Source organism: Buceros rhinoceros, unplaced genomic scaffold (assembly GCF_000710305.1).
Source record: "Buceros rhinoceros silvestris isolate BGI_N320 unplaced genomic scaffold, ASM71030v1 scaffold11909, whole genome shotgun sequence".
Taxonomy (NCBI): domain Eukaryota; kingdom Metazoa; phylum Chordata; class Aves; order Bucerotiformes; family Bucerotidae; genus Buceros; species Buceros rhinoceros.
In genome coordinates this window covers 29806-56323 of record NW_010429782.1, presented here as the reverse complement: position 1 = coordinate 56323, position 26518 = coordinate 29806, and the positions used below count along the sequence as shown (strand labels likewise).

At 38.0% G+C, this 26518-nt stretch overlaps 1 protein-coding gene across 1 annotated transcript in view; it reads left to right on the top strand.

Moving 5' to 3' along the window:
• Positions 1 to 20959, top strand: part of LOC104499303 (gamma-aminobutyric acid receptor subunit beta-2-like) — a 28873-nt gene extending 7914 nt beyond the window's left edge. Inside the window, exons 2-6 of the mRNA XM_010142792.1 lie at positions 1067 to 1204; positions 2388 to 2540; positions 3634 to 3878; positions 16321 to 16371; positions 20003 to 20959. Coding sequence (XP_010141094.1) covers positions 1067 to 1204; positions 2388 to 2540; positions 3634 to 3878; positions 16321 to 16371; positions 20003 to 20350 — 935 coding nt within the window. The 3' untranslated portion in view covers positions 20351 to 20959. The remainder of the gene's footprint in view (positions 1 to 1066; positions 1205 to 2387; positions 2541 to 3633; positions 3879 to 16320; positions 16372 to 20002) is intronic.
• The last annotated feature ends 5559 nt before the right edge of the window (positions 20960 to 26518 follow it).

Genomic DNA, 26518 nt, shown 5'->3' with positions numbered 1-26518 from the left:
TTCCCAAAGGACATAGTCGTTATTGTATCTCTGAGTTATTTTTTTATTGACAATTTTCAATAACAAAAACCTTTTGAAGGCTCCAAACCTTCATGCCTATCTCATTTCCTGCTTTTGTAGTAGATTTATTTCTGATGTCTACTGGTAGTTCTGATGTCTACTGTTGGTTCTGTATACCAGCAGTGTGGGGAGTATGCAAGTTAGCTCAGCTGCCGTTTGGCAATCCCACATTCGTATTTCGTGCATATGCTTTATGACTGTGTGAACATGTGCTGTTTTCTGGGGGGGTTGGTGGGTGGCGGTATTTTATTGGTTGGGTTTTTGTGGGTGTTTTTTTGCCGTCCAGAGTGATGGCTGTTGCAGCTGCTACAGTTCCTTCTTACAAGGGCCTCACTACATGTGGCTGTCTTTTGTTACGGTTAAGCCATTTCCAGAAAAATGATTATGCTGGTTTTGCAAGTAAAATCTAAATGGGTTTGAACTAGAGTTTGTCCTTTTCCTCCATAGTTTGGTCATAAGCTACACAGCAGACAGAGCAAATATCATGAGCTAACTGCACACTGAGCTTCTCTCTTAGCCTTAGTACTCTCGCTGTCCTCTTTCCTATGCTGGTCATGTTGCACAGGACACAAAAGCCTCTCTTCCAGGCATCTCACCATGACCTCATCATGTTTCTATTACCAGTGCTGATGGTTCAGATCAGGGGCTGAAATTAGAGCAAACCCACACTGTTTTATCCATCCTTGGGATCAGAAGTTACCTTAAGCTGAATGCACAGTTCCTATCTATATATGGGATGCGTGTAGCCTTAATTTATTTTAAATGTTTGCTTTGTTAATATGCTGATATAATCTGTCTTTAAAAAAGCGAAGATTAAAATACAACTAAAATACACTTAATTTGAAATTATATTTAGAATTACCTGCGTCTGGTTTTGTATCTATTATGTTATTAATGGTTTTGGTTTAGAAATATACTTAAGTTCTTTTCTGAGTTGATTCTCTGGACTGTTCCCCACGATGTCAGAAGAGATGTATATCTTAACTGTTTCCTTCTGTTTTTATAGATGGCTATACAACAGATGACATTGAATTTTACTGGCGTGGGGGTGATAATGCAGTCACAGGAGTGACAAAGATCGAACTGCCACAGTTCTCCATTGTAGACTACAAGCTTATCACCAAGAATGTTGTTTTCTCTACAGGTTTGTGGAGGGAAAGCTAAAAGGGGAAGTCACCGGGAAGACTTATAGAAATGGGTTAACTCACAACATGGAATTCAGGATCTGAGCAAAAAATTTAGAAACAGGAATAAATTAGAGCAGTACTGTGAATTTTGAAAGGAGCCGTTTTTATTACAGCTCCCATAGTGTGTAAGGCATCACTCACTAACAGTAGAGGAGGATACAGCAATCTGTCATGTTAAGGCTCAGTCAAATAAGCTGTATTGTCTGTTTTCTTTTCCTATGAAAACTGATTAAGCCAGGTAGACACCTTAGCGCCCTAAACTCAGCAAGAATTAACCCAGCCTATGAGAAATTTAGAAACCTTTCTCTTACTATTTCTAGGTGTTCCTTGTGCCAAGCTGTGGATATATTAGGCTAATTGTTTTGTCATCACTGTAAAACCTTTAAAATCCTTGTTCCACAGCATTTGTAGTTTAGCCTATGCTAGCAAGCCTATGACTTTCTGAAGGCTGAAAAGATGCTTTGTGAGGAGGGGTAAAAAATAAGATTGGATTTCATAAAATAACAAAACAAGAAACAACTAAAACATTTCATTGAGATAGTAAATCGTTCAAAAGAGACAGGAATTGGGTTGGGCTGTTACTAAGTGATGTTCTCTACCTACTTGAGAAAGCTACTAGGTGTGTTTTAAAAAAAAAAAATTGTCAACACCCACTTTCTAGATGTGGACAGCAATCATCTTTGGGGGAGTATAGAAGGGTTGTGCATCCCAAATTCTTCCAAAGCCAGCAGAATAGCATCTGTTCCAACGAGTGCTTCATACACCAAAAATGTTTGTGATGTCCAGAGACAAAAGACTAGTGCTGCACCTCTTGGAGAGAGGGTGGTCATAAGGGTCACACTGACGTGGGCACACTGCAGCTGTCAGGGAAGAAGCCTTTCTACACTCTGAAATGTGTTTTGGCTGTTGCTTGATGAGTGTGATGATTCCCAGCAGATATGCACCCACAGCATTCTTTTACCCTTAAAATAAGAGATTGTTTAATTCCAATTCTTGCTAGAAGTTCTGCAGCTGATTATCCTGGATCTTTCAGCTCTGTGTGTACTCCGTGTTGCATGAAACAATAAAAGCAAAATGACAGAAAAATGTTTTCAGGCTTTATACAAGTAAATTAAGGCCATACCAAATATTCTCTTTTAGGTGCCTACCCAAGGCTGTCTCTCAGCTTTAAACTTAAGAGAAACATTGGTTACTTCATTCTGCAGACCTACATGCCTTCTATTCTGATCACTATCCTGTCCTGGGTTTCCTTCTGGATTAATTATGACGCTTCAGCTGCAAGAGTTGCTTTAGGTAGGCATTTTTACACATCTCATGCAGTGTGCATTAGCTGAATACTTTTTCTTTCTTCTGGCTCAGTGGATAGTTCATGATTTGAAAAATAAATCTGTTAGATCTTTTTATGTCTGGCTTGTTAAGCTTTGTATTATTTAAATCAGCATTTAAATCATCGTGATTTAAATAAAAATTAAAGTGATTTCCTGTCTGAATTAGCTAACTGTATAATCATTGTAACCAGCCTAATTGTCTCAATCACTCCTGTTGTTGTTTTACTGCTTGTTTTTTCTCCAAAGAAAAAGCATTTAGTTTGCTTTAGCCCGTGGCAGTTGAGAATACACATTCAGCACTGTGTTATGGATTGTAAATTGCTTTTTCTTTCAGGTATGAATTAAATAAAGTTTTACTAGGGTAGTATAGCTAACCTCTCCTGAAGTCGAGGGCTGTTTTCCTTACTGTTACCTTACATTCTAAAAGCAACACCATTTTCCTAATTAATCTCTACAGTACTCTTTAGATCTCATCGCTAGTCCCGTGTGTGTGTGTTTATACTGTGCCCCTCATCAGAGGATCCAAGCACGTTATAAAAATAAATGAGTATCTATTGCCAAATTTTGTATAAATCAGACCAATTCCTGCCAGTAAAGCTTTTATACAGACAAAATAAGTAAATCATCATAAAAGATACAATTGAGAATTTGACATTTTAACTTTATAGAATACTGTCTGCGTTTTACCAGGTCTTTCTGTGTAGAATTTTCCCGTAAGAATTCAAGATTGCAGACATCCTGAAAATGCTGGAGGAAAGCAAGATAACAGTGACTCTAGGCTGGTAATTTATAACTGAGACTCGTTAGAAAAGGTTACAGTTTAGCTGGATAAAAATGTACTCGTAGAATCCAACTGCTGTTTGAGCGCAATTTATTACAAGTGCAGTTTTCTTCTCTGCACAGAAAAGACAAAGATAAGGAATATGGGCAGAGGTTGGGGAGGAGTTTTCCAACACCAAGAAAAAGTTTTAGAATTTTTCAGCTCTAGATTTTGAATATTATTATGCTAGGAAATTAAAATAAATTTAGTCAATGGACTTGTCAATTCCTTTTTCCAGGAATCACAACTGTGCTCACAATGACAACAATTAACACCCATCTTCGAGAGACTCTTCCCAAAATTCCATATGTGAAAGCCATTGACATGTACCTTATGGGATGTTTTGTCTTCGTTTTCATGGCTCTGCTGGAGTACGCATTGGTCAACTACATCTTCTTTGGCAGGGGACCTCAGCGTCAAAAGAAAGCGGCAGAAAAAGCTGCCAGTGCCAATAATGAGAAGTTGCGAATGGATGTCAATAAGGTAAATTGAAACAGGGATATGTTTTTAGCATTGCCCCAGGAAGACAGAATTTCAGTTCTGCCAGACAGAGCTTTAAAATGTAATTTCTTGTAGAAAACGAGTGGAGTGGGAATGCTATGATCTTGTTTTGGCTCTGCAGAGCAGTAAACGTGGCCACCTCAGCAATGAATGCTGCTCTCTAGCCTGGAAAGCTGAATGGCTTTTTTCTAAAGCATGCACTCAGTTAAGCGTTACTGTGAGATGTTTTCTCAGTCAGGATGTAGAGTTAAATATGTCTAATCTATTCCCAAAGGATCAAATCCAAAATGATGGCTATACTCATATTCTAGTAAGACCTGTATGGAACATTGGCAATAAAACCTAAATTTAACCTACTTTCATAAATCTTTCAGATGCCCTGGATAAGAAATATTTGCTACAGAAGTGTTTGAAAGTGCTTGGAAAGTTTGTGTATTTTCAACGCATGATCTCCCAGAATACTGTTGACTAAATGAGAAAGTGCTCAGAAATAAAGCATTGATTTCCTGTGAACTTAAATTTGAATCTAAAAATGGTCTCCTGGGGGTGGAGAATCGAGGCAGAAAATACATTTGCCAAGATACACACACTTTTGGAAGAAGTATCCATTATGCTTAATGAAAATGGGGCACTTATCATAAAGCACTTGTCATTTTCCACTTTGACCATTTTGGATTGGTTTCACACAGCAGCAAATCTGGGCCGAATGCTGAAATGAACTCAGTGTGAAATGTATAAACTTTCACACACATGCAAAATCAGAAAGTTAAATAAAGTGGGGGGTTTGGCATGGGGAGCTTTTTGAATTTATAATTCATCATGATACTCCAAGGGAGAAAAATTAAAATCAGAATTTAACAAAAAGTCTAAATTGGAAAAAACCCAAGTGATTATTTGTGAGGTGGAACATATGTTTCATACAGCTCTAGTGGTGGAATTTCTCATGTTTGTTTATAAATTCTGCACTATCATAGTGTGCCCGTAGACACAAGGACGTTTTGTTCCATTTTTACTGGAACAACAAAAATTCATCACATGTTAGTTTTATAGGTTATCGTTTGTAGTCTTTTAAGATGGAGGATTTTATCGTCATGGCTCAGATCTCACCCATACATTATTTTATTTTTTTCTTTTTAATTTGGGAGAAATTTGTTTTAATGGATGAAGGCAAACGATAGGATCAATTTTGATGTTATGGTGCAATAGATTATCTTTTACCATTGTAAAGTTCCTGAAGACACTGCGAGATGTTTTTCATTCTATTTGTCATTTTTCAGCAATGTAAAAAAAAAAAAAAAAAAAAATTTTAATTTGTCAAGTTTATTTTTTAAAAATCAGTTTCCCGCTAAACAATCAAAGCTATTACTAAGGAATTTTATGAGACTAGATCTCTGTTTACCTGAAGTCTTTCCTCTAACGTAATGGAAATTTTGGTCCTTAGGCGCCAGTGTCACCACCAGCCGAGGTGTGGTGCTGTATGCTGTTTCTCCTTGGTGCTTTCTATATAGTTATTCATACAACAGAACTTTCAGCCGTGTGGCAGAATAGCCAAAGGCTAGTGGTAAATCACTAATCAAGAACTGGAATTTGAAAGCACTAATCCAACCCAGTAAGCAGAGTAAATGAATTCCAGTAACAGTTGTAGGAATTCACCGGCCTACAGGATTAATATGAAGTATACTGGGAACAACTTTACATTATTTCTGGGTTGTTGTTTTTTTTTTTTTTATCCTGAGCCGTTTGCTTACTGTACCAGGCCAGCGTGGTTCACAGTCTCTGGCAGTTCTGCTCTGGTATCCAGATACACCTGATCTGATAGTCAGGGCTGCAAGCCCTTAAGCAATTGGTAAAGAACCCAAGAGGAGAGGATCAGAAAAGAGTGGTGATGAGAGAGCCCTGTCTACTGCACATCGCCTGCGCTGGGAGGAGGAGGGGAGCTGACAGCTGTTCTTGCTGTTTGACCAGCAGCGAAAAAACAGATCCATATTTAATGGACCTGAATATTTTATCTAAGAAAGGAGGTCAATATTATATATTGTCACGTACAAGAACCAGAAATGGGCCCGAACTGCTGAGTTTGGTTCAGAAGCAGGATTCCATAAAAACCCAAGTATTTTAGAAATGGGACCAAATAGATTCTCCCTCTCTAATTAGGATCCAACACCGAAGGACTAATTTTATGAATTAAATTAGATGCCTCTTGTATCACTACAAGGAATATTATGAATTTAGCAGAATCAGAAACTATGTGAGAAAAGATTAATGCTATGGGTATTAAACCTCAAAACATGAGGATGAAAACTCCTATACAGCTCTGTTACTGCATTCAGCATAGGCATTGTAAAAAAGGTGGGTAAGTAGTTACTGGAATTCTGTTCGTAGTGCAGCACCTTTGTTTATACATTATAGACCAGCAAATCTGTAATTCGTAATCAGATCTGGCGTTTGATTCCCTCAGATGCCAACACCATTTTTTTGGTAACAGACTGTTACAAGTTTTCAGACAACAGAAGGTGGCGAGAGGGGAAGTGCTGATTAGTCCTTCCATCCACAACTACTTGCAAAATCAAAGTAGATGTTAATCCATATTCCCTTTATGCTGTTGAATTCTCTGTTATGGAGCGATTCTAGGGCAGGCACAGACATTTGTAGTCTCTAGTTTTGCTCAGTGTTATTCAGAAGATACAAAACAGTATGGAAGTACAACAGAAGCTGGTCTTCCATGACTATGGTATCTGCTGAATCCAATGTAATCCCTCGGAGATTTGGTGACTCATGAGGGGAATGTCCTGGTTTTTCCATTTGAGCGAACACCCATAACGCTGGCTGCGTGCCAAGCTTCCCCTGGACTATTCCAGATGAAACTCGGGCCAAGTCTTTCTTTAAATTTCATATTGTATTCATATCATATGCCCAATATAGTGGGTTTGGTTTGATTGAACATAGGGCCAAATTCTACCCTCTGTCTTCACCGCAGCGTTCAGCTGACTGTCTTCCTATGGATAACTGTACATAGGTCTGACACATATCGTGTCTTCAGTTTTAACGTAATGTGTCAAAGGCTTTCTTGAAATCCCTAACTTTCATCTTCTAATTCCGTAATTACATAAAAATGGTCTGGAAGGATTTGGTCTAGAAGCCTCTATGAGGCTTTTTGTTCTTCTAATTGTAACTTTTGTTTCTGTTTCCTTTTGAGATAGAAGGGGACAGGGGGAGGAAAAGAAGCTACTGTGACTATAAACCTTCAAGTTTTCTCCTTTATGAAACCTGCCTTTTCCCTTCAAGGAGATGATCAGCCTAACTGCAATCTCAGTGGCACTGAATAGCTTCTGATGTAGACCCCCAGCCATTTTAATATATTGAATTTCTGTTATCACAGTTCAAATGAGACTTTCTTGGTGCTCTCTCGGTGCTGAGTCATTCCCTGTAAGTTTCTTCCACAATTCAGTAGCCAAGGTATTTTTTATTAATTTTCAAATTTTGTCTTACATTGTTTGATGTAATAATTTACATCATTAATTTACCTTAGATGTTTCCATCTTGGAACTGTGGCTTAAATGTGCTTGCTGCTGCTGATCACTGTGATGTCTCTGATGCATCTTCTAGTTTTTGTGTTGTTCAGAATTTGCAGTCTGATCACCTGCCAGCAAGCTCTGTACTTTCAGTATATTTTCCTGTGTTACTAAATTCCCAGTCAACCTGCTGCTTAAGCTGTTGTTACGTCTTTTGGATTCTTTTGCTGGTTTTGTCACAATTGCTGGTCTAACTCCTTTGATCAAGACTACTATGTACTTCATTGACATCTCGGGAGGTGTAATAAGGTGAAAATACTTTCCAATATCAATGAAGTCTGTGAATCTGTTATTCAGGACAGATCAGAAAACCTCCATTTCAGCTATGTGGTAATTTAACAGAAACCAGAACTGTCACTGTAAAGACCATGGTAAATGTACTGGGCTGAATGAAAGGCTGAGTCGTCTTCCTCTGTAAAGAAGTGCTTCTTGCATCTTGCCATCTGTACCTTTGACAAGGGGTGATTCTTTTGGAGAGGCAGCTGTATGCCGTCCTCTTCCAAAGCAGCAGAGACTGGAGGTGTGTCAGGCGGCAGAGGCGATACTCACTGTGAGTAGCAATTCCTGTCCACTGTGATAGCAATTCCTACATCAAGGATTTTGTTAAAAGAAGGGCTACAGATCCATCTCTTGATGGAGCTCCTTGTCAGTCTTTTCTGAGACATCACTATGGTTTTCTTACCAGAAAATTAGCTAGAAACAGGATGTGATACTTGCATTTTTTCAACCAGGATATCGAACCTTATAGAAGTATTACCATATAACCATTTGGTATGTTCCTATAAAGTAATTTGATTTGCCGCTTCACAGAAGGGCATAATCATAATATAAATACATCACTGAATGTGGTTGTAGGTTGTATGCAGTTGCAGTAATAATTGAAGCAGGCATTTCCAACCTAGCTTAAACCATGGAGATGCTGTAAGTGTACAGGCTATACACCTGAAGTACAGGATGACAGAAGTCACATAACTAAAACTACCTCTAATTTTGCAATCCTGCTGTTGTTATTGTGAGCATCAATAAAGCAATTTCCCTCCGGAAAAGGGGGAAATGTCAGCATTTTATGCAACACTCTATAAAACTGTTTATACAGATTTATTCAGTCCTTTTTTTTCTTAGAAAAAAATGTGTACCAGCATTGCTAACTTCTGCATGTTTAGATAAGGGTCAGAGAATTTTTAAAATTATACTGAGTATATGTTTTAAATGAGTAATTTTTTACTCAGTAGTCTTTGTATTATGTAAGGTGTTCAGTCAGCACACCTGCAAGTTACAGTGCATTGCTGTTAAAAGTGAGATTGTCAGACTAGTGACATTTCTCTATTAGAAATTTGGGTACCAAGTAGAAAACATAGAACTTTAGTATGGTAATGAGGCTAACCAGCATATTAGTAGATTTGAATCACAATAGAAATGTTCTTTTGAAGAATGAATGTAGGGCTTAGCTAGCCTAGAAGGCCTAAAGCAATATAGGTATGTTTGCAGTTCTTTGCCCTCCTGACCCACTGGTGTTATACCCAAATTAGCACACAGTTGCTAGAGTGGATATGATGGCAAAGAAAGGATGGACCATTTCTGGCCATTGTGTAGAGCAAGGAAACGGGGCTCCCACCACACCCTCCTTCTCCAGATGCCCATTTTCAGATTCACTGACTCACGAATGGATGCGGTTCGAACACAAGGACAGTACTTACTGTTTCACTGTGCCAGCAATGCCATCCATTGCAGTAGCACGCTTGGAAATGGCACAGCATCACCTCAGGTACTGCTTTGCTACCTGCCATTTCCCAGGACAGCTGCCAGAATTCTTTTCACCACTTTACTAGTTGAATAAGTGGAGGAGCCTGTCCATTTTTTTTCACTGTCATATCCTTAGATGTCTCTTTTGAAAGAGAGGTGGAATTAGATGGAGTGTGTTAACTTGAGGTAATGTGAATCCACTGATAGATACATGTGGCCCCTTGCAGGCCAATTTGTGATAGCTTTCAGTGTGCCTCAGACAGACAAGGTCGCTCTCCTCAATTTTTGGACTGAGGTAAAACGATGCATTAACAGGGCTGCAGACCCAAGATAATCTACCTTGATCCAAAGCAGTGCTCATTAGCTTAGGCTTGGCTAATGCCGTTATTTCCCCCCTGACTTACTGCTGGCTTGCCTCTGGCTTTTTCAGTCCACAGCAATATTTGTTCATTTCTAGCTCAAGAAATCACATAATGCACCTCTAGTGAGGAGAAAGGATTGCAAAGGTACCTAAAACCAGTCAGTTTTTATTACATAGAACTGCATCTTGTACCCTACATGGCAGAGGCACTTCTAGTGTAAAACATGAGTAAGCATGTAGAATATGTTTACAACAAGGTGTAAGAGCTTTTGGGAAAAAAAAAGACATTTTAAAATCATTCACTGACTCAGTTAATAAACCGAACACGGTATTAAAACACTGCATGAAGCTCTTAAAATTTCAGGCTATAATCTCAAATCCTCACTGTTCTATATTGCTGGAGCTACTGCTGCCGTTGTCCAGGTTTCAGGGAAAGCATTCATCCTCTTCCTTTCCCCTCCAAGGACAGGTGGAACTTCACGAGAACTGATTCTTGATGGGTCAGGTGTTCCTTACACAGAAGTTCATTGAAGGACGTGTAATAAAAGTAGGCATGGATTATAAAAGTTCTGCCTCTCCTAAATTTACATTCATGCATTATCAAGGAACAAATTGCACATGAAATGATCACCAGCGCAGAGAGTGCTCTGCCAGCCTCTTCGTGCTTTGTTGAAACCCAAGATTTGATAGGAATGAAATTTGAGGAATTTCCAGCTTTAGCCTGCAGCACTTTGCAGCAGCAGTCAGAAGGTGATTTATTCCTACAGTCCATAGTGATATTCCACATGACATCTGAATAAAGGTCAAGTCAACTGCGTGAGGTTTTCTTTCTGCAGCCACTCTCCTTCAAATGCCACATTTAATTAATGTAAGACCAGTGTGTGTACATTCCATTTGTTTAAAGCACGTTATCCCTTTTTGCTTTTGCAGTGCATCTTTGAACCTGCTATCCACACGTGACCCTGAATTAAATACACTCTGGGTTGCAAAAAAGAATCCATTAATACAGTTTACATTATTATTTCAAATTGTGGGAAAATAAGGCACAAAAAAGGCTATGTACAGTAAGGTAGAAGAAATGAGTGTGTAGCTGAAGTCAGAAGGCATGTTTGGCTAGTGAATTTGGAGAATTGATTTCCCGGAGCTGATCAGCTCTAAAGAGTTGGACAAGGTTTAATTTGAATGGCTGTGAGTCAGCAAATTTCTGTCCAAAAAATAAGTTGTAACTCTAAATGTTATGTGCTAGGGGATGTAACGTAGCTGAGTTCATGAATCTTGAGATCACTGGATCATGTACACTGGGCTGACGTATATGTCTGTATATATGAATCTATCTTTTCTCCTTCCTCGATACTAGTTTTAAGAATCCCTCCTTAATGATAGAAGGTTGTATTAAAACATAGAATTCTAAATCTTGTTTATTCTTATGTCTTTATTCCTTTTTTTAGAAGTGAGACTTGAATTCAGTTTTCTTCCTCACTCAAAAAACTTGTTGAGCCATTCTTGCTAAAATAAGTACTTCTTAAAGCTTTGTACCTGTCCCTGCTCATTTCTTCAAAATGAACTCAACTTTCTGGTAATATAATCGTTAGAAACTTGACGCTTTTGGGCTGGCCTCGAAGGGTACAACAGTAAAGGTCACACAGCCTAAATCAACATGATTATGTTCATGTAGTATTTTGTTTGGGCCACTTTCTGTCCATGTATTCTTTGAGTATTCAAAGGTTCTTGCGGGTAACTGAAAATGAAGGTTTTCAGAAACGGAAGATTTTAGCCTACATTTTGCTAGATGAATTTTGAGGTCTTATACTCTCAAGCCCCAGCAGGTTTGGATAGGAAAAGTGGAAGTATATGTTGATACAGCTGGAGAAGAAGATGCAAAAGCCGATTCTGTGGGGGTATTGTCTGAAGGGCTCACTGTTATTGGGGATGATTCTTCAGCTTTTATTTCCTCTTCCTTTTTGTAGCATGGGGCATATACAATATATAGTAATTTGCAATTTTAAAATAAGCCTATATTTGGTCTCATTAACATTAATAGCTTTTTCTTCCTGAAACTTATGAAACTTTGATAACATTGAGCATAATAATGTTTCACATAAACACCTATCACGTTTATACGTTAGTAAACTATTTTTTCCTCTTGTTTCAGTAAAATTGTGTGTCAAGAACAAACTGCACACTACTGCCTAAAAAAGCCAATCTTTTTGCCTTCATTTTAAGTGTGTTCTGGAATTCTCCTACTATCCATGTATTTATAATGTATATGTGTAATTATATATATTGCTATAGAACTATAATATGTTTAACGAATCAAACTCAAGTTTGGTTTAAATTTACAAGTGCAAAAGGCCACCAAAATATCAGCAAGAAACCTATAATCCGTGTTCTGCTTTCTCTAGAGTTAATGCTTGCACAAAACCAGTTTAAGTATAATAAATTTGCAATGATGCATAATACTGCTGTATATTTTTGCATACATAGAAATATACTTAGAAACAAATCTGAAATGACTAACCATGTCTTGGCAACAAAGTTTCTTTGTTCTTGTCACTCATTTTTAAATGAGTGACACAATGTTAGACTCTCCCCAAAACAGCAGACTATCAGGGTGCAAGTAAATCATGCAGAAATGTCCTAATTCTGTCAACAAATTCAGATTTTTTTTTTATTATTATTTTAAACCAGAACACTTTTCGTTTTAATATTGTCAGGACTAGTCCTCTGAGCCTTGCTCTATCTATAGCCATGGAACTGGCAGTATTTCAAACTGCCAAACCAGCACTGAACATGACCATAAGCAGTACACTTCTAAATGGTTTTTAATTTGGGAATTCATTGTCGCAAGTTAGAAATTTATCTTTATTTTCCTTTTAATGAAAACTTGTTAGTGATTTTCCGTAGAAAAATCTCAAGAATTTTCTTTTATTTTTTTTTGTTGAATTAATTGCAGTCTCTCTCCAGTGTTTTATCTGCTCCCACGGTTTTTACTTGGACCTGGTGCTGCCTCTGGCTGGCCCCAAGAGTTATGTTGTTGGTCTCCCCCAAAATCACAAGCCTAAATCTGTTGGCGAGTGAGTATGTCGTGGTCAGATGGATGGACACTGGTAGACTCCATACAGTCCACCCACTCTTGTCACAAGTATATGCGGCTTAGTCCTTTGCGCGTTGTGTTTGACTTCAGACAGGAAATAAAATAGCCTGTGTATTTTACAGAAGACTGTTCTAGAGAACAATTTTATCAGCCTTATTTTTACTGTCTAGTTCATGTATCAAACTGCAAGTATATCCAAATCATACCTTAGAAATTCTGCCGGTGTCACTGATAGCCAAACATTCCACAAATTTTTCATCTTTCCTGAAGCTGTCTTCTAGAAACAAACTTGCTGTGTTTCCCTAGTAAATTTTCGGTGCTAGGTGTATCTGTTAAAGTGTATTTTGTAACACAACCTAATAGGAGTCTTAGCTTATGGGCATAATGGAAGTTTGATGAAATTTTGGTCTTATTTATCACAGATGGAAGAGAGCACCTTTCAGGACGTACGTTCTTGCTGATGTGACATTCAGTTCTATTATCTCCAAGAGAATTAAATGTATGCACATCAATGGGATGATATTTTAGCAAACAACAAATACTTCATTGGAGCAGTGTTAGGAAGAATCAGGGCTGCCTAGCATCTTGTTTCTTGGTGAAACAGTAGGACTCGGAGATGTTGTTAACTGGTACCTCAGAAGACTTCCATTCCAGGGCCTGCCTTTGCTTCCTACTACTGAGATAAGTATCTCAGTAGTAAAAAATTGTCGCTGAAGATCATAACTGAAATTTCAAAAATTCCACTTCTGCTTAGCTTGCTTCCTTTATGCTTATTTTCAGCCAAAGGTAAGATTTTTTTTTCTTTTTAGTGTTTACAAAATTTGCCGTGAAAAAACAATTGCTTGCAGGAAGTTCAGATAGATTAATTTTTAAATTTTTCAACTTTTTTCCCAGAGAAGTTTTGGACCCATTCCTTTAACATAGAAGAGGTTTCTTCGTTAATGGAAGGCTTTGATTTTTAAGCTGGAATCTCTTAAAAGGAATTGTTTTGATCTGAGTGATGATTTTGCAATCTTCTGGAAGAAAAAAGAAATTTGTTACCTGACATTTCTAGAAGGGAGGGCAGCTACATTTAAGCTTATTCAGATTTGGAGACTTCCCAATTACAAATTAAAAATTAGAAATTAGCTAATATTTACGGCCACCATCATGACATGTTCTTGCAGGTTGGAAAAAAAAAAATTGTTTCCTCCTGTTGTGGTTTAACTCCAACCGGCAACTCAGCACCTCGCAGCTGCTCACTCACTCAGCCTCTTTCATTTTACGTGGGCACGTATTCTGCAATGTCTTAAGTGTGGAATCTTGTGTGTACGTAACGGATGCCGAAAGCAAGCAAGCAAGCAATGTTTTCAACCATTTCTCTAGAACCCTACTGCACTTGCAACTAAGTTACTGATGTGTTGCTAATGAGAGCGAACGAGGAATTACATACATCAGGGGGTAAAACTGAGTGCCTCGAAATCCAATTGAAGTAGTTAGAGCAGCGTTAAAGCTCCATGTCCAGATCTTACTTTTTTTTTTTTTTAAATTCTTGCAGGTCTCTTGGGGTTTTTTCACTTAGAGTTTTAGGCTTTAAAAAGTTCAAGAACCTAAAGAAAATCCTGATTTAATTTGCAGAGTTTCTCTGGATTTTCCGACCTGAAACCAAACGAAGTAACTTGAAATTATAAGTCAACCTAATTTTACTGTCCTCTAACTGCAGGCATTACAGCCTGACCCACATCTTAGGTGTAAAGTCAACCCGAGCCAATGCACGCTTAGTGTGTTTTCATAAACTGTTACTGCACTGCTGGCAATAAATTCAGTTTTGTTCGGCCAATGGACATGCGGTGTTTGTAATATTCTTAAGGACGTTGTTTTGCATATGCTTGAAAAACACTATGACCTCATAAAGCACAAATGCCTCGCTCGGCAGACTTGCTTCTCAAGTCACAAAAGTCTGTACAGCTTTAGGCAGTTGCCATTTCAAAATCATTAATCCTTTTTTCTTCCAAGGTGAACCTAGCAGCAGTGTAGAAAGGACTGTCTCCCTTCCACACGTTACCTTGTATGGTCAGTGCCATCCCCAGAGATCAGTGGTTCCTAACCAATAACGCAGACCTCACTGATGAGGTGGAAGATCCCTATTACATGTAAACTGCGCTTCGTACTTCCGGCTAATCTTGCCAGAGCTACTGTGACTAGTCAGGAATGGGATGTTACCAGTTTTCCAAGCAAAGCTCAGCTGCTAAGAGGTGGGAATCTATGCTCTAGAAAGTACCAAGGTCTTTAACAAATGTTAAATATGTCTAGGCATATCACGTCAGTCATCACTGCGAAAGGGATCTTTATCTCTGTCTTCAGTTCTTAAGCATGTCAGTTCACAGGACCTATAAATGCTGAGACCATATCTCAGGCATTAATCTTTGTAGTAGACCGAGTACTTCTGTTCTCCCAGCACGATTTAGATCACCATATTTTCCTTTTGCTTAATGGTAGCCCTACTTAACAAAAGGATATTTATTTTGAATTTACAATTGTTTTGTTTCGCAAGATTTTTCCATGAGAAATTCCAGCCTTATTGTCTATTTTATCTCAGTACCTGCATGCGACTGAAGGTTAGAGGTGAAAAGGAACAGCATATGAGGAAGAAAATGTGTCAGTATTGTATCTTTTCGATTCATTAATATAAATCCTCCTCCCACTATAAAGCTGTGTTTGGCATAACAGTAGAGCGTAATCACCAAGATGCTGTTTTAGTCGATGTTACTAGTTTCAGAGATATGATCATCCTTGGAGGGTTCCTAATGTGCCTAAGTGTGTGTATTGGTATGTGTGTGGAAGTTGTAATTTCCTTGTATTTCACAGTTGCTAATATATTAGTGTAAGAGGAATTTCTCAAGAAAGCCATCATTTTGGAATTTCTAGGAAGCAGGAAGAATATATAATGGTAACATTTCTACACTTTCCTCTGTATTCCCTTTGTTTGAGGCCATCGGAAAGGTCATGGCCTCTTTCAAGGCGCCAGAGTCAGCTTTTCTTCCAGCTGACCTGGGCCTATAAGTGACTATCATTTGCATAATATTTTTTGTCATCCACCTTTAAGACTGATTTATAAAAAACCCACCCTCTTGCATGGTTGCTGAACTCCGGTCATTTCTCCTCCACTTCTGCTGTCACCTTTTATTTCCATGGTACTACTTGCTGCTGCTTTTTTTCATCTTCATCCTCCCTTCCTTTCTTGTCCCTGGAAATTTCTCCATTAAGTTTGAACTCTCCTGTTCACCATAAAGAGCCTAGTTCTATGGTTGAACAATCCTTCAGCACCAAGAGATCTTGTTAATCTTCTTCCACCTCCTTTTGAAACCACTTTTACACTTACCTTTCCCCCAGAATAATTTTAACAGTTGTTTTCATATCATCATATCTTCCTTGGTCAAATGACCAGCTGGAAAAAATACATTCACATCACAACGTTATGTTACCTTGAGGAGCAGAGCAAGGCAGTAGTGGCACCTCTGAGGCCAGAATATACTTATGCTAGTTGTTGGCTCAGAGGTCCCTATATCTTCTAATTAGTTGTCCTATTATTACCCTAGAGTGCTTTAATTTTAAATGACAGATAATAGCTGCCTTATCTCTAAGGAAACTGGTCTTGATTTTATTAACTTACAGGACAGAAGAATAATTGGCACATATCATTGTCCAGAAATGTATTCAACAAAGGTATCTTTCATTGTTTTCTAATGTTTTTATCCTCAGAGACTTTAAATTCAGGTCCTGACCACTTACGGTCATTAAAGATCCCATGGCACTTTTTTGTAGTGTGTTCATCTCAACCCCAAACATCTGGCCAAATACCAATTTGTGTAACTGTTCTGCTTACCTAACATTCCCCACCACCACTCACCCACCCCATAGTTTCAATTGGCTACAGCATTCTCCATTTCCTCAACTAAAATATAGTGTGTTTTTCCGCACTGTCAGTCACCACATTTCACCTCAGAGGTGATTGTGCTTCACTGGGAAGTGAAGCGGCTCTTCTTTCTAATGTTCGTAAAGCGCTTTGGGATCCTTTTGAATGGGCAGTGCTGTGTACAATAAATGTAATTCATTATCATTCTGTCTCAGGCTTCAGTTACAAAGGCATGTTTTGTTTAGAGTTGGGCGAACCTACTTGGTGGAAATAACACTCCCAGCTCTCTAATCTGACATGGAACCTTTTGTCAAAGGTTGAAAAGTTAATTTAATTTCTTTATAGTTTGATTGTTTTGTGTTTTACTGTTGTTTGTTTGTTTCTTTTATTTTCACATTCATTTGTACTTCTGGATTGGAACTTCAGGAGTTCTTTCAGATTGGGAATTCAAAATACCATGAAAAACGCAGTTCTTGTTAAAGGTCAATTCACTGTTTCAGGTGCAGGAGTGTCAAATTAGTGCTAGAGAAGCACCTGAATTTTGTGATTCTGGCCATTGCAACACTTGAAGGTTCGCCCATCGCTAATTTTTACTGTATTTTGCATTATTTCTTCTGAAAAATTCTTGGAATATTAAAGAATGCTGTGCTCCAACTCTGATATCAGTGTGATATGTGCAGAAGAAGATGCTTTGCCCTAAAGAAAGTTTAGAATATTGCTAAATGTTTTTTTTTTCTGCCCAGCATCACTAATCCTACTAACTACTGCCAAGATTACTAGATATCTGCAGCAGTTTGCTATGTTGAGAAATTTTCTGAAACGAGAACAGAAGTGGCAAAAGAATCAAACCAAACAGTTAATTGAAGAGGTGATATGCCACTAAAACATGTCTATATCTAACACTACTAGACTAAAAATGACTTTTCTTGCATTTGTGTCGCATAGAGAGTATGTGAGTGTGTAAAGAGCACTTAAATTTCTGATATCATTGCAGATCGAAGGATAAAATGCTTAAACTAGATTCATCCTAAGAAGATTTAAGATGTGAACAAATTTGTTGGCACTAAAATCTTTCCAAAGATAGTTCCTTAGAATGCACAATGTTGAGGTGAAAATAACCCAGACTCGGGGCGAAGGGGTAAAACGGTTGCATTAGTAGATGTTATGTCCGACTTCCCCTGATGTCATTAGAACTAAAATTTCTATTCTTTTCTTAAGGCTATGTGAAACTATGGAAAAATTAGTCTCCAAATGGCTTTGCACCCCTCTTGTAACATACTTCCCCTATTTGTTTTTAGCCATTCTTGGGCTTGATGAATCCCATATGCCTCTAATTGCTTTTATTTTCAGGATACTGAATGTCCTAATATTTGTCTGAGATCTCCTAACAAAAATGTTAGTCAATTTTGTGTTACTCCTAAAATCACTCAAGAACTTTCTAAATAAGTTTCTCAGTGCTTATAAGAAAATGTTTGAAAGTTCTCTTGAATACTTTCCTCTTAGAAAACTTTTGCATATGTTTGCATCTGTTTGTATTACAATAGCCGAATACTCTTTTTGCCCTAGTTTTGTCTAACGCAGATGAGCACTGATTTGATGGCCTTCCTGGCTAGAACACAGTGTTTCCTTATCCTGCTCAGTATCATGCCAGAGTTCTGAAAGGATATTTCTTGGGTTCCAGCTCCACTTTTTCATTTTTCCAATGCTTCTCAAAAAAGATTGATTTCCCTAAGGCACTGGAAAATTCAAAGATTTCCTATGGCCGTGATGGAAAGCCAGCAATAACAGATTATTTTGGCTGCTTCACAGTGAGTGATTATACTTAAACTAAAATACAATGAAACTAGAGGGGTGCAAACTCACGTGGATTGGGGAAAAAAAAGGGAGAGCAAGGGGGAAACCTGGCATGTCAGCAATGCCGGTTTTTATGCATCACTTGATCAGATGTAATCACTCAAATGGCAGTGTTTCAGTAGGTCTGAGTACTTTTGTGCACACCCAGTTTCCAGTTCATGATACTGTGCAGCGGATGCTACTAAAAAGAAACGGTTTCCAACCCAGTTCTCTCACTGGGCCGTGTCGAATATTACACAGGGGTTTTTAATACTGGCAAGTACGGTGCTATAACGGGTAGTGCGGTGAGGTACCTGCTGTGGACTGCTGGCTCCTAACTTAAGAATAGCCTAATGCCATATTATTGTTGAGAAATCCACAAAAGTCACAGTTTGTGCACTTCCAATAATAAATATAGTAGATATTATGTACGTTATATAGTATGTATTACATACAGGAGAAATTCGTAATGTGGCAGTTATTGCTAAAGGAGCTCTGGGACAGTTTCATCTCTTAATTGGCCTGGAGTATATCTGCACTACCATCATTAATTTGGTGTGCTTGATTAGATGCTTATTAGTATTATTGCTGTTAAAGTATTTTTATTTGATTACACTCTATAATTGCACGATTTGAAATACATACTTGGAGAGAAGGCTGGGGAGAATTAGAACTTCCTAAATAACCTTGTATTTGTTTTCTATAAATGGATTACTTTGAAGTTCTCCTACCATACTTCAGATCTGCTCCTGATGACTAGAATTTAGTTCCTCCTCTTTGAAATCCTCTGAATTGTCTAAGGGGTTTCTTTACAACATTGCATTAATACAATATTTTACCGAACTGCCTTTAAAAAAAAATATGTATTGGCTAAAACTACCCATTGAAACAACTGTTCAGTGTACATTTGATGTGATTACACTCTGAATATGTTTTTCCTTGCTTGAAATGGCAGATCTCTGCTATTCCAGCATTCAGGTCTCCGCAGCATGCACTGTACTTATGAAATCCATCAGCACTGGGGAATGGAGTTTCCACATGGGTATGGTTAGACTTACAGCAGTGTCTTTCCCCAAGTAACCAAGCAGGCTTGTGTGGAATGTGGGGGGAAAATGAAAAATTGCATTCTCTAGCGCAGTGCTCTGGCCTTGCTTTATAGTGGCAGAGACACTCTGTGAATATCTGAAGTTTTTGTCAGAGCAGAAGCTTTCATTTACAAGGAGAAAAAACAAAATAAACCAGACTCTTTTTGATTTCTCTCCAAACCCCCCAAAAAGCTCAATATTTGCCCCAGGTTTCCACCCGCTGGCAGAATCCCACTTTTGGGAGCTGAGCACGTACTCCATTTCCAGGTATTGCCTTGCTTCTTGCAGGACGTGGGGTCATGACAACACTACTTATTCCATTATGCTGTATAGGCCTTATTGCTTCTTGAGGTCACAGATAAATGACAATAAATACAGTCAAGGCTATGCTTATATTCTTTTAGACAGGCTGAGATCCAGTGAGTTAGCAATGGTAGATCTAGCCCTTGTCAGCATGGCTTCAGTTTGCAACCGATTGGGCTTCCTTTCTCTCCTGCTAAATCCGCTTTCTTATTTTTTACAGATGGATCCACATGAAAATATTTTGTTGAGCACACTTGAAATTAAAAATGAGATGGCTGCCTCTGAGGCTGTGATGGGGCTTGGGGACCCTAGAAGCACTATGCTGGCGTATGACACTTCAAGCATCCAGTACCGGAAAGCTGGCTTACCCAGACACAGCTTTGGTCGCAATGCCCTGGAGCGACACGTGGCACAGAAGAAAAGCAGGCTACGGAGACGTGCATCTCAACTGAAAATCACCATTCCTGACTTGACTGATGTAAATGCAATAGATCGATGGTCGCGCATATTCTTCCCTGTTGTTTTTTCCTTCTTCAATATTGTCTATTGGCTTTACTATGTGAACTAAGAAACAAAGCCACACAGGAAGAAAGAACTGGATTTCTCTTCAAATCGGTTGTACAGCCAAAAGTGGGACTTAGAAAAATTCTATTCAGGACAAAAAGTTACTTTAAAACACCTTAGTTGCTGGCCCACTCTATGGTCTGTTTTTCTAATGTTTTGGTTGTATCTGCTAAATCATAAAAACGTTAAGCTGCAGTACGGACCTATCCCCTTATCAAAATATAAGTGCATCTTGACTGTGAAGGCAAATTGGATTTTGACAATCACTTCCATCTCACTGTCCCTCATTCTCTCACTCTTTCTTTTTTTTCCCCTTTTTTTAATGGTGATTTGAGTTTAGTGATGTAGAGAAACAAGTTCTAGTTTCAACAGCAGGACATGCCATTCCCAGGGAAACTGCATATCCGAGCCATGTGTCTAGACTTAAGAGGGTGTATTAAGTTGTTGTCATGCTTATGAAACATATACACTTTACCTTTTAAATGTGTAAACTTGAAAACAAGTAGTGCCTATCATCTTTTCAAGATGATGATGGTCAGAGGTTTCCCAACCACATTCAGGGATTTCCTGTTATTTATTAAAAGAACTAAACCTTTGACTGAAGATATTAGGGTTGGGTGTTTGCACAGAAGCTGAAGCAAAAAGCACTAGTTTTGTTTGGGTTTTAGAGAGAGAACATATGCTCACAGTCACAGTGACTGTAGTTGTGATCAGTAGAGGAATGTAGCAATGGTATAAAAAAAGCATCACACTCTGAAAGGGGTGATACGCTGCCGGTTCGTGTTGGGGAAGGGAAATCATCTGTCCAAAGTGCCAAAACTGGTTGGCCAAATAGTAATTCTCTAGGTGACTGAAGGAAACCAACGGTGCCCTTCCTTTCTAGGGTGGGGAGAGCTAGAGAACAGTTATAAGGCACAGGGCCAAGGAGGGGAAGGGTATGTATATGTAAAAGTTTGTGTGTGTGTGTGTGTGTATATATGCACATCCATATATATATACACTGTGCAAATGAACGTTGTCAGTTATAGTACACACCTTAGTCCAAAATACTCGTGGGGTTTTGTGATTTCCTCCAAGTTTGTAATCTTGCCAGTGTTATGCTTGCTACTGTTGTTATGTTCAACACCTTACATCTGGTTTGATTAAAGGTATCGTATCTCTTTCAACAGTAACAATCCACGTATTTCAGTACAAAAAATACGGACAGGGTGTTTTCTTGGTCTGGATTAGGCAATACCGTTTCACTTTATTTTCACTCCCTCAGTGCACCATTTTAAAGGGAAGAATTCAATAGCCATCACTTTAAGAGTTTAATTACACTCTTGAATGTTTCCTGCTTTAGGGTGATTTCCGTTGAAAAACTAGCAATTTTCAGGTTTGCTGTAGGAAACTTTTTGAAATAAAAGGGTTTGGTTTGCTTTTTCATTCTTACAGACAAAATAGAATAGACAAAAATAGAATTTTGTAGGCAAGGTAGACAGTGTTATTTAGTCCATTGTGGATTTTTTTTTTTCTGTAATGAAAAAGAAAAATCACAAGAAATGTATAAAAAGTATACATCTGTGATGGCTTTTACTAAATCGGATCCCCAGTATTGTTTGGCATGAAATACTTCATGAAGCAAAGACCACATCTGTTGTATCTATGCTACCTCTCACCTGTGTACAAATTTCAGAAAGAAACTAGAATTCAAGTATCTTCCAAGTAGTAAATGAATTTTTTGGGGCAGATACTGTTTCCTCATTTAAGTATTCCTTTGGCAATACTTTAAGATAGTTCGTAAGAGTATTTTTTGTAAAATATTTTCTTTGTATTTTTCGTTCTTCCTTTAAAAGAGTAATTTTATTACAGGTTTCTGTGGTGGTTTTTTTTTTTTCCCATTTGACAGTGAAAGACAGTGATAGGAGGAAAATAGTGCTGGGAACTAGTAGGCCAACTTTCTGGCTTTGTTTTGAGCATGTCATATGCTTATTTCTGCTTCAAATGGGAGAGGATAGTTTTGAGGCTGACATGGTATTTGCCAGGCGTACACACCAGCTGTTGTTTTCAAGGGAGTTGTGTGTACGGTCTCATACTGCTTCCAGGTTCAGACTCTGCAATGTCTAGAGACAGGCTTTCATCAGGCGATTAACTCTCCAAGTCTAAATGTTGCTTTTTGTTCCCGTACTTAATTTCCTACTGCATATCATGCATAACCCCGTATGTAGATGCCTTTGGAATTTCAACAGAAAGAGTATGAACCAGGTTGGGATTTTTTCCCAATTCTAAGAAAAGGAGCCACATCAAAATTCAGTATTTTTTTCAGAGTCTGTTCTTTAAAAATGGTATTAATCATCATAAATAAAAGCAGTCTTACCGTATCCTTCTGTACAAGCTTGTCTTTCACTTCACAAATTGCTGTCTTTCATTTCACAGAAGCACAGTGTGAATACAGGTAGCTCGCAGCCTGTTTGCGGTTGATACACATCAAATAGAAAACCTTACAGAGACTATGTTTTCTCCCTGCTTTGGTTGACTGCATCAGCTCTTAGGAGAACCACAGAAACTGAATCCTAGAACTGCACATTAATTTGTCTGAAGTTCCAGTACAAGCCATAACGCTCTCCGATGTTTCTATTCAGAGAGTGAAAGAAAATGTCTGGTTTCTGCTCAGGTGTCACTAGGAAAGGTGTATTATCTGGGGGGAGGAGCACTTTCGCTTTTACTATGTCCTTCTGGCCATTAATGTGATGTATAAAATTAGTGAGAGAGAAGGATTCTATCATTTTGTACTAAGGCTTAACACTGTGATATAAAAAGATGGGGGTGAGAAAGACTGGTGAGGCACTGTCAAGGGAAAACTCAAGCCCAAGGTGAGCCCTTACTCCTCTTCTGAGAGACTTGAGTGAAACTGAGAAATTACACCAACATATGTGAGATACGGGGTGTGCTGTGTGTGCTACCCTCCAGGTAAACTAGAATAAATTTGCTTTTACTTTAGAATTGACCGAAAATGAATATTCTAGATCTTTTTAATTGTGTTAGTTGTCGATAGTTTCAATAGGCAAAATATCAAAGGTAATAATTTAGGTAAACCTTGTAATATACTTATAGTTGCACATTTTATTGTTCTATTAGACATAATAGCCAGCAATTAAGGTGTTTTTCATCTTTGTGAAATTCATGGGCAAATTATGACTAAACATGGCACAGTTTTAATGAAATCTTTGAGATCAATCTGTAAATATATACTGTACATGACTGCTAGTAACTATGATACACATTTTCAGAACTGAGAATTCATGCAACATATTTCTCTGTTTGCATAAGGAATGTTATTGTTTCTATCCTATCGAAGATTGATGACTGGGAAGAAAGACTCAAGCAATGACATTGTGCCCGTTTCTTGTCTCATTCCCAGGGGAGGGAAAACAGAGTCTCAGATAACAGCGTGTCGCAGAGTTCTTCAGAGAGTTTTCTCATTCCAGTAAAAAGGAGATACAATCTGTAAGGTACAAAAGCACAATGCATAGGGAAAGTGAGCGGGGGTGTTACACCTGGGGAAAAAAATCCTATTTATTTATTTCAGGCAAATACGCATTAAAATCAAAGCTCAATTAATTTTCACTCTAATTATTAGCCTGTGTTCCAATTCTCTGCTACAACACAGTGCTCAACATAAGTGAATGGATGTTACACATGATCCAGCTACGTGTGCATATGGACATATACCTAAATGTCTGTATGGACATAGTGTGTATGTATACGCCTACTGAGTATATATATGCACACACATTCATATGTTGGCGTGTTACAGGAATAAGCTAATAATAGTTTTGTTTCTACCATCAACCAGTGTGTGAATATATTTTTGAGAAAAAAGATTAAAAAAAAAACCAACTTACTATACAGGGTAACTGGGCATTTCTATATCAGCAGATCAATGCTTATAATTCGTACGGAGCATTGCACCGTTTGACATGATGATAGTACTGTACCTCCTAGCATCTGAAATTAGACTAGTCCTCACATTGCTTGCCTATTTCTTCTCTCTCTTTTTATAACAGCATTGTCCACCAGTAAGTTCTCAAAACCAACAAATTTCCTTAGGGAACCAAAAAATGCAAAAATATTAACTATTTCTAGAAAATAATCTAGAGTGGGATGGCCAGGGTACAATACTATATCAGTAGTGATCATAACATTTTGCTATGTGTACATAGAACATACAATGTGAGCAACCATAACTTAAGCTGAACATGTGTAAATATTATCAGATTTCTTAAACATTTTTAACTTCTAATTTGTACTTTACGGTAAGGCAAAAAGCTAATTCTACTTATGGTTTAGGTTAATGTGTCCTAAAATTATGTAAATAATTAAATAAGCTGTAAATGAGCAGTCGATAGATACAGTAATTGTTTAGTGACTTTTTTTTACTAAGTACAATAATTGCAGTGCTCTAGCAGAGTAATTTAAACACCCTTTTGCATAAACAGATTTGGATTCCAGATATAAAAAAGTTCAGGAAGTACTGCGGTGTAAAACAGCCGTTGCGGCGCTGTGACTGCTAGCACAATCGATACTTTCGTACGGTTAAAACGTTCAGCCAACAGGAGATAGTAGCTTGGCACTCGGTACTCAGATTCGCGTAAACAAACAGGGCCTGGGTGTCACTTACGACAGGGCACCTCTCTGCTGCTCCAGCGCGCGGAGAGGTGAGGAAATCCAGGGTAAGTGAGAACTCGGCTGTCGGTGATTTCATTACAGAAAGCCTGCATATTGCGTCTGTCTGTTTCTGAAATCTGTATCTCTTACGGTATCTAATAGTAGACTTATATTTTTCTTTAAATAATAAAAAAAAAGGATGTTTGACTGTCATTAGATAGCATGGACCCCCAAAGCCAAAGAATCTTCACTCCAGAAATTGTTTAAAAGGGAAATCTAATAAGTCACTGCTTAACACCAAAGGTAAAGCTTAATAAAATGCACTAGGAACTTTGTCTAAATTTTTAAAAAGCAAATGGAATGTTGATCGAAAATACTGCCCTATTCTACTTTGTAAAAATAGTAATAATTTAAAAATCCATTAATATAAAATTGAAGTAGATCATCTCTACAAGAATATGCAACACTAACATTTCATACATATAAAATTATTTTCTTTGTAAGTGCTTTGACAAAAAAATGAAACTTAAATGATGAAAAATCTCACCTCTACTTTCATACTAAGGGTTGTATTTTTTTAATGTTTTTCAGACATGAGGTCATCTATTCCAATTTGATAACATTTTGTATGTTTTCACTGTTACTGTCATTTGGCAGATACTCACCAGGCTGTATTGTTCATGGTCTGTCCTGTTACTTTCAGTTGAAGACGAAAAGAACATTTGAGACATGATTAATTCTAACCAGCTGACTATGATTTGACTTCTATCACGTTTTTATTTGCATGGGTGTTTAAATGGTTCTGTTAGTACTGTCTTTGCACAGTTCTGATTTATCTTTTTTTTACTTAGTACTATTTACTTCATAATGTAGTAATCATCAGCCTTACTAATGACCTTGTAGCCTTTCTTATATGCACATAATGCACATTTTCCAATGGCTAGAAAATGCAAAATACTAGTGGATATCATTGCATCAGATCTTCATGTCTTTCTCAAAAGGACTGCTAACCTCTGGGATATATGAGGTAGTAAAATGATGATTGTAAATGAGTAGCACATAAGAGATATTTTCTTGAATTTAAAATTATTGCAGCCAGTTTGAGCATGTAAATATATAATAATGTTGGCTAGTGTGTAATTCTTGAACTAAAAAAATATAAATAAAGAAAACCTAAAAGATGTATATGTAGTTGTGTTATGTTGGGCAGACTCTTTTCTCAAAGCTGCTGAAGATTACAGTTCTCATCTGAAGTGAATATCTATGAATTTGGGTCAGAAAGAGACACCAGGAATTGGGGCATTAAGGCATCTGAAGTGTAGGCTTAGCATGTGCAGGGGTCGCCCTAACACGGTGTTCACTTGCCTGTGCAGCAGTCAGGGGTGGCTGAGCGCCCGGGGAATGGGAGTGCTGTACATTGAGATGCTTAGTGCTAGCCAGTGAGAAAATGAAGACAGGAGGAGAACGGCTGAAAATCTCACAAGTTCAGTACCTCCTCAGAGTCAGCCCCTGTGAACCTGTTACT